We start from the raw sequence: 14,215 nt of genomic DNA, 5'->3' as shown, positions 1-14,215 counted from the left end.
AGTAAATGCATATGTTAGGCACTATTTTAAGAGCTTAACAAATACAGACTTGCTTAATTATCATAACAATCCTAAGAAGTAGGTGCTGTCATTATTATTATTATTTTTTTTTTACAGATGGGGAAAGTGAGTCACAAAACTTTCCAAAGGTTACACAGCTATTCCATATGGTACCCAGAATAGCACTGTGGGTTGGCAGGAGTAAAGGAATACACATATGCATTAAACCCAAATTTAGTAAAAAAAAAAAAAAAAGTAATGAGAACCCAGGAGGTTTGAGGATTTAGATTCAAGTGTTTCTTGGCTAGTGACTAGCTGTGTTGGTGAAGTGGTCACAAACTCACTGAGCTGTGAAAGAACTAAAAACATCTCTATAGTCCATGATAATCTTAACTGCCTGTTTTTAATAACTTAAATCTGCCCCCAAGAAATGGATGTTTCTATAGATGACTGAATATAATACACCAATACTCATATGCAGGATACTTACAACAACTCTGGTATATACTTCTTCAGCAAAGTCAATGCTCTGGAATTTGTGTTCTGTAGGAAATGTGTACTTGGTCAACCATTCCAAAAGTGGGAGGTCCACATTACTCCCGGCAAAGGAGTACTGAGGGGCATGGATGTGTGTGTCGACCAGCCCAGGCATGAAGAACTCACTGGAAATTAAGATAAGAGAAAAGAATTTAATAACGTCTTTAGTCATTTTCCATATCTTTAAATCATGTTTTCTCTAGACTGTGATTTAATTGTTTATTCTACCCAGAGTAGATGCAATGAGATGAAGAAGTCAGAAAATAAAAATGAAACTCTGCTAGGGCAGACACAGCCCTAAATTGGAATGGCTTGGTGTGAAGGTAACCAAAGAAAAGGGTTTGAATAATCAATTTAGTGAATTAATATATATTTGTTGCTCTGTTTCTAGGAGGGAGGGAATCATGAGAATACTTGATCCCCTGCTTTTTATTTTCTTTGGCAGAACTATGACATATTGAACCCTGGGTTCAGGAAGATAAATTTGGTGGTGACAGGCATGCATGGGGACACTCTTTCAATCTGCCAAGCATGAGAGCATTTCTGAATAAAGGAAAGTATAAGTATGAGGGAAAGAACCTGATCTTTTATTACCTCTAGGTAGTAGAGGAGAGGAGGTCGCTCAGTCATGTCTGACTCTTTGCGATCCCATGGACTGTAGTCTACCAGGCTTCTCTGTCCATGGGATCTTCCAGGCAAGAGTACTGGAGTGGGTTGCCATTTCCTTCTCCAGGGGATCTTCCTGATCCAGGGGTCAAACCCAGGTCTCCTGCATTGCAGGCAGATGCTTTACCCTCTGAGCCACCAGGGAAGCCCCTTAGTAGAGGAGAGGAAAAGTCAAAGCATTCTAAGTATATCATTTGTGGAAGGCAGTTTATTATAGGGGTTACATATATACATTCTTGACTAAGACTGCCTGATTTTGAATTTAGGCCCCACCATAAAATGTCAGTCCCCTATAATGAAAAGGACATCTTTTTGCATGTTAGTTCTAAAAGGTCTTGTAGGTCTTCGCAGAACCGTTTCACTTCAGCTTCTTCAGCATTACTGGTTGGGGCATAGACTTGGATTACTGTGATATTGAATGGTTTGCCTTGGAAATGAACAGAGATCATTCCATCGTTTTTGAGATTGCATCCAAGTACTGCATTTTGGACTCTTTCGTTGACCATGATGGCTACTTCATTTCTTCTAAGGGATTCCTGCCCACAGTAGTAGAGTTAAATTCACCCATTCCAGTCCATTTTAGTTTGCTGATTCCTAGAATGTCGACATTCACTCTTCCATCTCCTGTTTGACTACTTCCAATTTGCCTTGATTCATGGACCTAACATTCCATGTTCCTATGCAATATTGCTCTTTACAGTATCGGACCTTGCTTCTATCACCAGTCATATCCACAACTGGACATTGTTTTTGCTTTGGCTCCATCCCTTCATTCTTTCTGGAGTTATTTCTCCACTGATCTCCAGTAGCATATTGGGCACCTACCAACCTGGGGAGTTCCTCTTTCAGTATCCTATCATTTTGTCTTTTCATACTGTTCATGGGGTTCTCAAGGCAAGAATACTGAAGTGGTTTGCCATTCCCTTCTCCAGTGGACCACATTCTGTCAGACCTCTGCACCATGACCTGCCCGTCTTGGGTTGCCCCACATGGTATGGCTTAGTTTCACTGAGTTAGACAAGGCTGTGGTCTTTGTGATTAGATTAACTAGATTTCTGTGATTTTGGTTTGTGTGTCTGCCCTCTGATGCCTCTCGCAAGACCTACTGTCTTACTTGGGTTTCTAACACCCAAAAAAGATGTCTTTTTCATCATAGGGGACTGGAATGCAAAAGTAGGAAGCCAAGAAACACCTGGAGTAACAGGCAAGTTTGGCCTTGGAATACGGAATGAAGCAGGGCAAAGGCTAATAGAGTTTTGCCAAGAGAACACACTGGTCATAGCAAACACCCTCTTCCAACAAGACAAGAGAAGACTGTACACATGGACATCACCAGATGGTCAACACCAAAATCAGAATGATTATATTCTTTGCAGCCAAAGATGGAGAAGCTCTATACAGTCAGCAAAAACTAGACCAGGAGCTGACTGTGGCTCAGATCATGAACTCCTTATTGCCAAATTCAGACTTAAATTGAAGAAAGTAGGGAAAACCACTAGACCATTCAGGTATGACCTAAATCAAATCCCTTATGATTATACAGTGGAAGTGAGAAATAGATTTAAGGGCCTAGATCTGATAGATAGAGTGCCTGATGAACTATGGACGGAGGTTTGTGACATTGTACAGGAGACATGGATAAAGACCATCCCCATGGAAAAGAAATGCAAAGAAGCAAAATGGCTGTCTGGGGAGGACTTACAAATAACTGTGAAAAGAAGAGAAGCGAAAAGCAAAGGAGAAAAGGAAAGATATAAGCATCTGAATGCAGAAGAAATGCAAAAAAGCAAAATGGCTGTCTGGGGAGGACTTACAAATAACTGTGAAAAGAATAGAAGCGAAAAGCAAAGGAGAAAAGGAAAGATATAAGCATCTGAATGCAGAGTTCCAAAGAATAGCAAGGAAAGATAAGAAAGCCTTCCTCAGTGATCAATGCGAACAACAGAATGGGAAAGACTAGAGATCTCTTCAAGAAAATTAGAGACACCAAGGGAACATTTCATGCAAAGATGGGCTCCATAAAGGACAGAAATGGTATGGACCTAACAGAAGGAGAAGATATTAAGAAGAGGTGGCAAGAATACACAGAAGAACTGTACAAAAAAGATCTTCATGACCCGGATAACCACGATGGTGTGATCTCTCATCTAGAGCCAGACATCCTAGAATGTGAAGTCAAGTGGGCCTTAGAAAGCATCACTACGAACAAAGCTAGTGGAGGTGATGGAATTCCAGTTGAGCTGTTTCAAATCCTGAAAGATGATGCTATGAAAGTGCTGCACTCAATATGCCAGGAAATTTGGAAAACTCAGCAGTGGCCACAGGACTGGAAAAGGTCAGTTTTCAATCCAATCCCAAAGAAAGGCAATGCCAAAGAATGCTCTAATTACTGCACAATTGCAGTCCATGGGGTTGCTAAGAGTCGGACACGACTGAGCGACTTCACTTTCACTTTTCACTTTCCTGCTTTGGAGAAGGAAATGGCAACCCACTCCAGTGTTCTTGCCTGGAGAACCCCAGGGACGGGGGAGCCTGGTGGGCTGCCGTCTCTGGGGTCACACAGAGTTGGATATGACTGAAGTGACTTAGCAGCACCAGCAGCACACACTAGTAAAGTAATGCTCAAAATTCTCCAAGCCAGGCTTCAGCAATATGTACACCGTGAACTTCCAGATGTTCAAGCAGATTTTAGAAAAGGCAGAGGAACCAGAGATCAAATTGCCAACACCCGCTAGATTATCGAAAAAGCAAGAGAGTTCCAGAAAAACATCTATATCTGCTTTATTTACTATGTCAAAGCCTTTGACTGTGTGGATCACAATGAACTGTCAAAAATTCTGAAAGAGATGGGAATACCAGACCACCTGACCTGCCTCTTGAGAAACCTATGTGCAGGTCAGGAAGCAACAGTTAGAACTGGACATGGAACAACAGACTGGTTCCAAATAGGAAAAGGAGTACGTCAAGGCTGTATATTGTCACCCTGCTTATTTAACTTATATGCAGACTACATCATGAGAAACGCTGGGCTGGAAGAAACACAAGCTGGAATCAAGATTGCTGGGAGAAATATCAATAACCTCAGACATGCAGATGACACCACCCTTATGGCAGAACATGAAGAGGAACTAAAAAGCCTCCTGATGAAAGTGAAAGAATAGAGTGAAAAAGTTGGCTTAAAGCTCAACATTCAGAAAACGAAGATCATGGCATCTGGTCCCATCACTTCATGGCATATAGATGGGGAAACAGTGGAAACAGTGGCAGACTTTATTTTTTTGGATTCCAAGATTACTAGAGATGGTGATTGCAGCCATGAAATTAAAAGATGCTTACTCCTTGGAAGGAAAGTTATGGCCAACCTAGACAACATATTAAAAAGCAGAGACATTACTTTGCCAACAAAGGTCTGTCTAATCAAGGCTATTGTTTTTCCAGTGGTCACATATGGATGTGAGAGTTGGACTATGAAGAAAGCTGAGCACCAAAGAATGGATGCTTTTGAACTGTGGTGTTGGAAAAGACTCTGAGAGTCCCCTGGACTGCAAGGAGATCCAACAAGTCCATCCTAAAGGAGATGAGTCCTGGGTGTTCTTTGGAGGGAATGATGCTAAAGCTGAAACTCCAAACTTTGGCCACCTCATGTGAAGAGTTGACTCATTGCAAAAGACTCTGATGCTGGGAGGGATTGGAGGCAGGAGAAGGGGACGACAGAGGATGAGATGGCTGGATGGCATCACTGACTCAATGGACATGAGTTTGGGTGAACTCCGGGAGTTGATGGAGAGGGAGGCCTGGTGTGGGGCAATTCATGGGGTCACAAAGAGTCAGACACAAGTGAGCGACTGAACTGAACTGAACTGATAAAATGGCAGTGGTATATTCAACATATTATTTAACCTTTCTGTGACTCAGTTTCCCCATATAAAATGGAGATAGTAGTTTCACAATAGGGCTGTTGTGAGGATTGAGTTAGCATTTGTAAATACAGTGCCTTGGTAATGGAAAGCACCAAGAAAAAAAATAGTTGTGAAGATGATATAATACTCACAATAAACACATGAAATAGTACTGTGATCCCCAGCCACAAAAGAGTAAACCTAAATCTGCTGCTGCTCCTGCTGCTAAGTCACTTCAGTCGTGTCCAACTCTGTGCAACCCCACAGATGGCAGCCCACCAGGCTCCTCTGTCAATGGGACTCTCCAGGCAAGAACACTGGAGTGGGTTGCCATTTCCTTCTCCAATGCATGAAAAGTAAAAAGTGAAAAGTGAAAGTGAAGTTGCTCAGTCATGTCAGACTCTTAGTGACCCCATGAGCTGCAGCCTACAAGGCTCCTCTGCCCATAGGATTTTCCAGGCAAGAGTACCTGAGTGGGGTGCCATTGCCTTCTCCAAAACCTAAAGATAGAGAAATTTAAATAGCTAGATAACAGTAATCATTCAACTTCAGCTCTGGAGTCAAACAGAGTAAGTTTTTGAGCATGTGTGGCTGAACATATGACATAAAGTACAGAGAACTTATCAGGAAAGTCTATTATGAGGGAGGGGCAATGTCATACTAAGCCTACAAAGTATGACCTCCAAGTCTCCAAAAAACAATTGAACACATGGGTTAAGAGGTCACAGAGTTATAAATGGGATTCAGATCTGACAGTCTCCCCTGATTAGGTAACCCTAGGAGTTGGTGGTATAAGAGATTTCTGTAGAAGAAAGAACAAAGCTAAAACTAAGCCTTGAGCAGTACCCTCCACTTAAAAGAGTAAGATTGAGGACGAGAAGGCCATGCTCAATCCAGGCACAATCACTGTCAGGAAGATAGAGACTCATGATAGAGAGCTGTCGAGGACAGCAATGAAGGGAAGGACAGTGACCACTGTCAAAAACTGCAAGAGTCAGGACCCTGAGAGAGCACTCATTTCCATACAGTGACTGCGGAGACACCTGATTTCACGTGGGCAAGCACTTCATTACCTAAGTGCTTACCCAGTCCAAGTATGTCTTAGTTACTGTCCTAGGTGCTGACGAGAACACCATGAATAGGAAAGACAAGTGGAGACAGAAATGACTGGACAAAAACTCTTTGGTAGTGAAGGTTAGAATGGTAATATAGCGGAAGAGTGAAAGTCACTTTTGTTTCCCATGTAGGAGAAACCTGAGCATGTTATGAAGATAGCAGAGATGGAAGAAGGACATAAGGCAGGGGACAACGTCTTCAGAGGCAACAGGGAGTGAGGATTTATCATGTCAAAAGTTTAACTTTCGTCCAGAAACCTAGCAGTCCTTTTTTAGGAAACAAAGTATTATGAAATGCTTATTAATAGAAACATTCACTTATCAAAGGTAGAGTCCAAGATTAAAACAGAAAGCAGTGTATGCAGGAATGTGGACTGTCAGGGCTGTATTGAGATAAGCAGTCACTGAGCCCAGCTACTCACCTTACAGAAAGAATAAAAGGAAGTTTGAGGGTGGCAATCTCATTAGTGGCCCAGCCAGGCTTACAACTCAGTTCTCCACTCAAGACATCACTTGAAGCTAAACCGTCATCATCAAAAGTCAAACTGGAGGCAAAGCAGAGGGGTTTGGAGGCTGAAGCAGGATAAGATGAAAAAGCTCTCCTTTCTCATCCTATTATACTCTTCCACTTTCCTCTTTTCACTTTACTTAATCACTATCCTAATTTCCTTATAAAAATCTCAACTTTCCCCTGATAAAAACCATCAACTTCACATTCTAAATCTGGAGTGCTGGCTAGGCCTGATCAGAACCTGAGGGAAAAGAACAATATGTGCTTCTATGTACATTTATCAGAACATCCACCTGTCTTTTAATCAACTGGAAAATGCTAGTAAAAGCCCTACCCTACAATCAACACACATGACTCTCTATTTAAAAGTCTGAGTTACCCAATCTGTCTGCACTCATACAATTTACTACCCTCATCAACATGTCCTGCAGGGGATGTGATGGTTTCAAGGGCCTGGGAACCCCAGGCTGTTTGAAAACCACTCTTTTGATGTACAAAAAAATGCAAGGGTATGATATAACAACAACATGTTGTACTTATTAAAAATTTCGGTATTTGTTCATTGTGGAGTTTTTGCATTAAATTTGATTTTTAAAAATACTGCAGTACACTATTATTTATCTTGATTACTAAGTTTTTTGCCCTCCCCACCCTTAAATTCTGGTGTTCAAGGTGAATGCCTCACTCTAATCCTGGCTCTGCCATGTCTGTGTGGTCCATGGTCACAGTGTGATCCACTCCCATCAAAGCACTGCTGAGTGCTCCAGTTATAATTTTCATTAAAAAAAAATCCACACCATGCTGATTTAATTTTTTTCTTCCCTTGTCACTTTTCTATGTGTAGTACATATAGGTCTCCTGGAATGTACATTTGTTAGATGGATTTAACTCCAAGAGCAGCCTCGTAAAGAGGGAACAAGAGAATATAAAATCCACAGATGCATTCACCTCGATCCAGACTCTCTGGACACTCCACCATCCTCTCACTTTCCCAACTTCATCTCATTTACTCCCAAAGCTTCTTGGGATCCTTCACGATAAAAGCATGCAAGAAGGTGACTTATAAATGTCATTTGTTCTTCAACATATATTCTGGTGAAAATGCTCCAAGAGGAAGCAGATGGTAACAGCAGAGGTGGAGTGATCTCCATGACCACTGATTCATCTGCATGCCTGTTGGCTGCATACTTCTAAGCCCATGAGAGGCAGCAAGGAGAGAGAAGGAGGTAAGAGATGTGAGTATAAATGTAAAGTGTAATAAAACTTTAGGGCCAGTCCCCCATCTCTCTGGACTGTCACCAGCTTTTCTGCCTCAAAGCCTTAGGGGAAACACAGTTCACAGATGTGCTGCAGTGGATGAAGGTATCTACACCATCTAGGACAATCCTTAGCTAACAGCCCAGGAGACAAGCTCAAAGAGGGGAAGAGCCTGCTTTCCATCTAACAGCTACAAAGCTGTAGGGTGAGGATTCATGCCAGGTGTTCTGATTCCTAATTGAGTGTTCTCAGTACATTATTCTAAACCCTTAAAGTGTTAGTAGAATGAAAACTATTTGGTTGACTTTGGAAGTTTTATTGACTTTGAAAACATACTTGGCCTAAACCCAGACAAAATCTTTGAATTTAAAAAGAGTATTCCCATTTCTTTTTTTAATATGTATTTATTTTAATAGGAGGCAAATTACTTTACAATACTGTAGTGATTTTTGCCATACATTGATATGAATCAGCCATGGGTGTACATGTGTTCCTCATCCTGAACCCCCCCTCCCACCTCCCTCCCCATCCCATCCCTCAGGGTTATCCCAGTGCACCAGCCCTGAGCACCCTGTATCATGCATCGAACCTGGACTGGCAATCTGTTTCACACATGGTAATATACATGTTTCAATGGTATTCTCTCAAATCATCCCACCCTTGCTTTCTCCCACAGAGTCCAAAAATCTGTTCTTTACATCTGTGTCTCTTTTGCTGTCTTGCACAGGGTCATCGTTACCATCTTTCTAAATTCCATATATATACATTAATATGCTGTATTGGTGTCTTTCTTTCTGACTTACTTCACTCTGTATAATAGGCTCCAGTTTTATCCACCTCATTAGAACTGATTCAAATGCATTCTTTTTAATGGCCGAGTAATATTTCATTGTGTATATGTACACCAGCTTTCCTGTCCATTCGTCTGCCAATGGACATCTAGGTTACTTCCATGTCCTGGCTATTATAAATAGTGCTGTGATGAACATTAGGGTACATGTGTCTTTTTCAATTCTGCTTTCCTCAGTGTGTATGCCCAGCAGTGGGATTGCCAGGTCGTATGGCAGTTCTATTTCCAGTTTTTTAAGGAATCTCCACACTGTTCTCCATAGTGGCTGTACTAGTTTGCATTCCCACCAACAATGTAAGAGAGTTCCCTTTTCTCCACTCCCTCTCCAGCATTTATTGTTTGTAGACTTTTTGATAGCAGCCATTCTGACTGGTGTGAGATGGTACCTCACTGTGGTTTTGATTTGCATTTCTGTGATAATGAGTGATATTGAGTATCTTTTCATGTGTTTGTTAGCCATCTGTATGTCTTCTTTGGAGAAATGTCTGTTTAGTTCTTTGGCCTATTTTTTGATTGGTTCATTTATTTTCCTGGAATTGAGCTGCAGGAGTTGCTTATATATTTCTGAGATTAATTCTTTGTAAGTTGCTTCATTTGCTATTATTTTCTCCCACTCTGAAGGCTGTCTTTTCACTTTGGTTATAGTTTCCTTTGTTGTGCAAAAGCATTTAAGTTTAATTAGGTCCCATTTGTTTATTTTTTGTTTTTATTTCCAATATTCTGGGAGGTGGGTCATAGAGGATCCTGCTGTGATTTATATCAGAGAGTGTTTTGCCTATGTTTTCCTCTAGGAGTTTTATAGTTTCTGGTCTTCCATTTAGATCTTTAATCCATTTTGAGTTTATTTTTGTGTATGGCATAAAAAAGTGTTTGAGTTTCATTCTTTTACAAGTGGTTGACCAGTTTTCCCGGCACCACTTGTTAAAGAGATTGTCTTTTCTCCATTGTATATTCTGGCCTCCTTTGTCAAAGATAAAGTGTCCATAGGTGTGTGGATTTATCTCCAGGCTTTCTATTTTGTTCCATTGATCTATATTTCTGTCTTTGTGCCAGTACCATACTGTCTTGATGACTGTAGCTTTGTAGTATAGTCTGAAGTCAGGCAAGTTGATTCCTCCAGTTCCATTCTTCTTTCTCCAGATTGCTTTGGCTATTCAAGGGTTTTTTTGTATTTCCATACAAATTGTGAAATTATTTGTCCTAGCTCTGTGAAAAATACCATTGGTAGCTTGACAGGGATTGCATTGAATCTATAGATTGCTTTGGGTAGTATACTCATTTTCACTAAATTGATTCTTTCAATCCATGAACATGGTATATTTTTCCATCTATTTGTGTCCTCTTTGATTTCTTTCATCAGTGTTTTAGAGTTTTCTATATATAGTGTTTTTTTTTCCCTTAGGTATATTTATTCCTAAGTATTTTATTCTTTTTGTTGCAATGGTGAATGGAATTGTTTCCTTAATACTTCTGTTTTCTCATTGCTACTGTATAGGAATTCAAGGATTTCTGTGTGTGAATTTTATATCCTGCAACTTTACTATATTCATTGATTATCTCTAGTAATTTTCTGGTGGAGTCTTTCAGTTCAGTTCAGTTCAGTTCAGTTCAGTCGCTCAGTCGTGTCCGACTCTCTGCGACCCCATGAATCACAGCATGCCAGGCCTCCTTGTCCATCACCATTTCCCAGAGTTCACTCAGACTCATGTCCATCGAGTCCATGATGCCATCCAGCCATCTCATCCTCTGTCATCCCCTTCTCCTCCTACCCCCAATCCCTCCCAGCATAGGAGTCTTTTCCAATGACTCAACTCTTCACATGAGGTGGCTAAAGTACTGGAGTTTCAGCTTTAGCATCATTCCTTCCAAGGAAATCCCAGGGTTGATCTCCTTCAGAATGGACTGGTTGGATCTCCTTGCAGTCCAAGGGACTCTCAAGAGTCTTCTCCAACACCACAGTTCAAATGCATCAATTCTTCAGCGCTCAGCCTTCTTCACAGTCCAACTCTCACATCCATACATGACAATAGGAAAAACCATAGCCCTGACTAGATGGACCTTAGTTGGCAAAGTAATGTCTCTGCTTTTGAATATACTATCTAGGTTGGTCATAACTTTTCTTCCAAGGAGTAAGCGTCTTTTAATTTCATGGCTGCAATCACCATCTGCAGTGATTTTGGGGCCCCCCAAAATAAAGTCTGACATTGTTTCCACTGTTTCCCCATCTATTTCCCATGAAGTGATGGGACCAGATGCCATGATCTTCATTTTCTGAATGTTGAGCTTTAAGCCAACTTTTTCACTCTCCTCTTTCACTTTCATCAAGAGGCTTTTTAGCTCCTCTTCACTTTCTGCCATAAGGGTGGTATCATCTGCATATCTGAGGTTATTGATATTTCTCCCGGCAATCTTGAGTCCAGCCTGTGTTTCTTCCAGTCCAGCATTTCTCATGATGTGCTCTGCATATAAGTTGAATAAGCAGGGTGACAATATACAGCCTTGACGGACTTCTTTTCCTATCTGCAACCAGTCTGTTGTTCCATGTCCAGTTCTAACTGTTGCTTCCTGACCTGCATACAGATTTCTCAAGAGGCAGGTGAGGTGGTCTGGTATTCCCATCTCTTTCAGAATTTTCCACAGTTTATTGTGATCCACACAGTCAAAGGCTTTGGCATAGTCAATAAAGCAGAAATAGATGTTTTTCTGGAACTCTCTTGCTTTTTCAATTATCCAGCAGATGTTGGCAATTTGATCTCTGGTTCCTCTACCTTTTCTAAAATCAGCTTGAACATCAGGGAGTTCACGGCTCACGTATTGCTGAAGCCTGGCTTGGAGAATTCTGAGCATTATTTTACTAGCATGTGAGATAAGTGCAATTGTGCGGTAGTTTGAGCATTCTTTGGCATTGCCATTCTTTAGAATTGGAATGAAAACTGACCTTTTCCAGTTCTGTGGCCACTGCTGAGTTTTCCAAATTTGCTGGCATATTGAGTGCAGCACTTTCACAGCATCATCTTTCAGGATTTGAAACAGCTCGACTGGAATTCCACACCTCCACTAGCTTTGTTCGTAGTGATGCTTTCTAAGGCCCACTTGACTTCACATTCCAGGATGTTTGGCTCTAGATTAGTGATCACATCATCATGATTATCTGGGTCGTGAAGATCTTTTTTGTACAGTTCTTCTGTGTATTCTTTCCACATCTTCTTAATATCTTCTGCTTCTGTTAGGTCCATATCATTTCTGTCCTTTCTTTAGGGTTTTCTATGTAGATGATCATGTCATCTGCAAATAGTGATAGTTTTACTTTTTCTTTTCCAATCTGGATTCCTTTTATTTCTTTTTCTTCTCTGATTGCTGTGGCTCAAACTTCCAAAACTATGTTGAATAGTAGTGGTGAAGGTGGGCACCTTGTCTTCTTCCTGACTTTAGGGGATGCTTTCAATTTTGCACCATTGAGGATAATGTTTGCATGGGCTTATCATATATGGCTTTTATTATGTTGAGGTATGTTCCTTCTATGCCTGCTTTCTGGAGGGCTTTTATCATAAATGGATGTTGAATTTTGTCAAAGGCTTTCTCTGCATCTATTGAGATAATCATATGGTTTTTAATCTTTCAATTTGTTAATGTAGGGTATTACATTCATTGATTTGCAGATATTCTCAGGCAAGAATACTGGAGTGGTTACCATTTCCTTCTCCAGAGGATCTTCCCAGATCAGGGATCAAACTCACACCTCCTGCATTGGCAGGTGGATCCTTTACCACTGAGCCACCTGGGAAGCCCTGTACCACTAAAGTAGTTGGAAGATAAAATCGTTGTTTAAGTGCTCTTTTGGAGATAGGTCTATATGGTCAAAGCTATGGTTTTTCCAGTAGTCATGTACGGATGTGAGAATTGAACTATAAAGAAGGCTGAGTGCCAAAGAATTGATGCTTTTAAACTGTTCTGCTGGAGAAGACTCTTGAGAGTCCCTTGGACTGCAAGGAGGTCAAACCAGTCATTCCTAAAGGAAATCAACCCTGAATATACATTGGAAGGACTGATGCTGAAGCTGAAGCTCCAATACTTTGGCTACCTGACTCACTGAAAAAGATGCTGATGCTCAGAAAGATTGAAGACAGGAGGAGAAGGGGATGACAGAGGATGAGATGGTTGGATGCCATCACCAACTCAATGGACATGAGTTAGAGCAAACTCTGAGAGATGGTGAGGAACCGGGAGGCCTGGTGTGCTACAGTCCATGGGATCACAAAGAGTTAGACATGACTGACAGATTGAATAATAACTTCCTTATGCATGCTGTCAGAGTTTTTCCTCCCTAAACCTCCTCTCACCTCCCACTAGTTTATCTCTATCATGCTCCCTAATTACTTTCTTTACAGAAGGCATCACTGTCATGCTTACCTATCTGTGCACTTGTTTATGCTCTCTCTTCACCATGGGCCATAAACCTAGTAAGCACCAATACTCTGTATATCATTTTCACCTCCAGATCCTATTCTTGCACATAATAAATGCAATAAATATTTGCTGAAGAAGAAAGTGAATGATGGCAGCCACTCATTCTCAAAGTTTCCATCTTTCAATTCCATGTTCTCTATTTACCTTCTCTTGCCCATCTCCATCCTCAAAAAAAGAGGAAGACCTCTCTGTCTCTCAAGACAGGTTCTTAGCATTTGAGACTAGTTAATAGCATCAAGTAAAAGGGAAGAAGTTGACTCTGACTTACTGGTGGCTCAGTTCTCTTATTTCACATGACTTGAAGCACCATTCTTTGGCCAGCTTTTCTTGTTGGGATGCTTCTTCCAAAAACACTATCTTTAAAAAAAAGAAAGAAAGAAAAGAATCATAAATTAATGAACCATGACCATTTGTTGTTATTAAATATCTAAATTTTTCAAGGGACTATACCATAGCTGAGCTAATTTTAAAGGGTATTTGACACCAAATGAGATAGACTAGGGATAAAGACAGAAATTTGTCTTTGCTTGTCCAGAGAAATAAACTGCATGAAATTTCTCTTTTTCTGCCATTCTATAGATGTAAGACTTCAAAAATTCTAATTTGAAAATACAAGGTATTAAAAATGGATAATTGATGTCTATTTCTAACCCCGCCTCCCCCCCCCCCCCCACAAAATGATTAAGGGAAACAATTGTTTACAGAAAGCACCTCAGTGCTGATGAATTTTTGTTAGGCTATTATAGGGAACCCAAGCCCGAAGCACAACAGGAGTACATCGTAGGGCAGTTCATTAACACTGAATATAACTGCATGTGATAACTGCCTGACAATGGAGTCTTAGCATGAACTATGTTGATGTTCTGATGCTAGACATCCATTGTAAAGAGGTCTGCCATATTTTCTAGTATTG

General features: G+C 40.8%; 1 protein-coding gene across 1 annotated transcript in view; it reads right to left on the bottom strand.

The window, feature by feature from the left end:
• Positions 1 to 14,215, bottom strand: part of GDA (guanine deaminase) — a 118,140-nt gene that overhangs the window by 38,117 nt on the left and 65,808 nt on the right. Inside the window, exons 2-3 of the mRNA XM_068974417.1 lie at positions 13,571 to 13,659; positions 491 to 662 (exon numbers count right to left, since the gene is read on the bottom strand). Coding sequence (XP_068830518.1) covers positions 491 to 662; positions 13,571 to 13,659 — 261 coding nt within the window. The remainder of the gene's footprint in view (positions 1 to 490; positions 663 to 13,570; positions 13,660 to 14,215) is intronic.

The sequence above is a fragment of the Capricornis sumatraensis genome, chromosome 6, assembly GCF_032405125.1.
Source record: "Capricornis sumatraensis isolate serow.1 chromosome 6, serow.2, whole genome shotgun sequence".
NCBI lineage: Eukaryota > Metazoa > Chordata > Mammalia > Artiodactyla > Bovidae > Capricornis > Capricornis sumatraensis.
The sequence above is the reverse complement of the archived record's forward strand: the minus strand, read 5'-3'. Positions and strand labels throughout refer to the sequence as shown.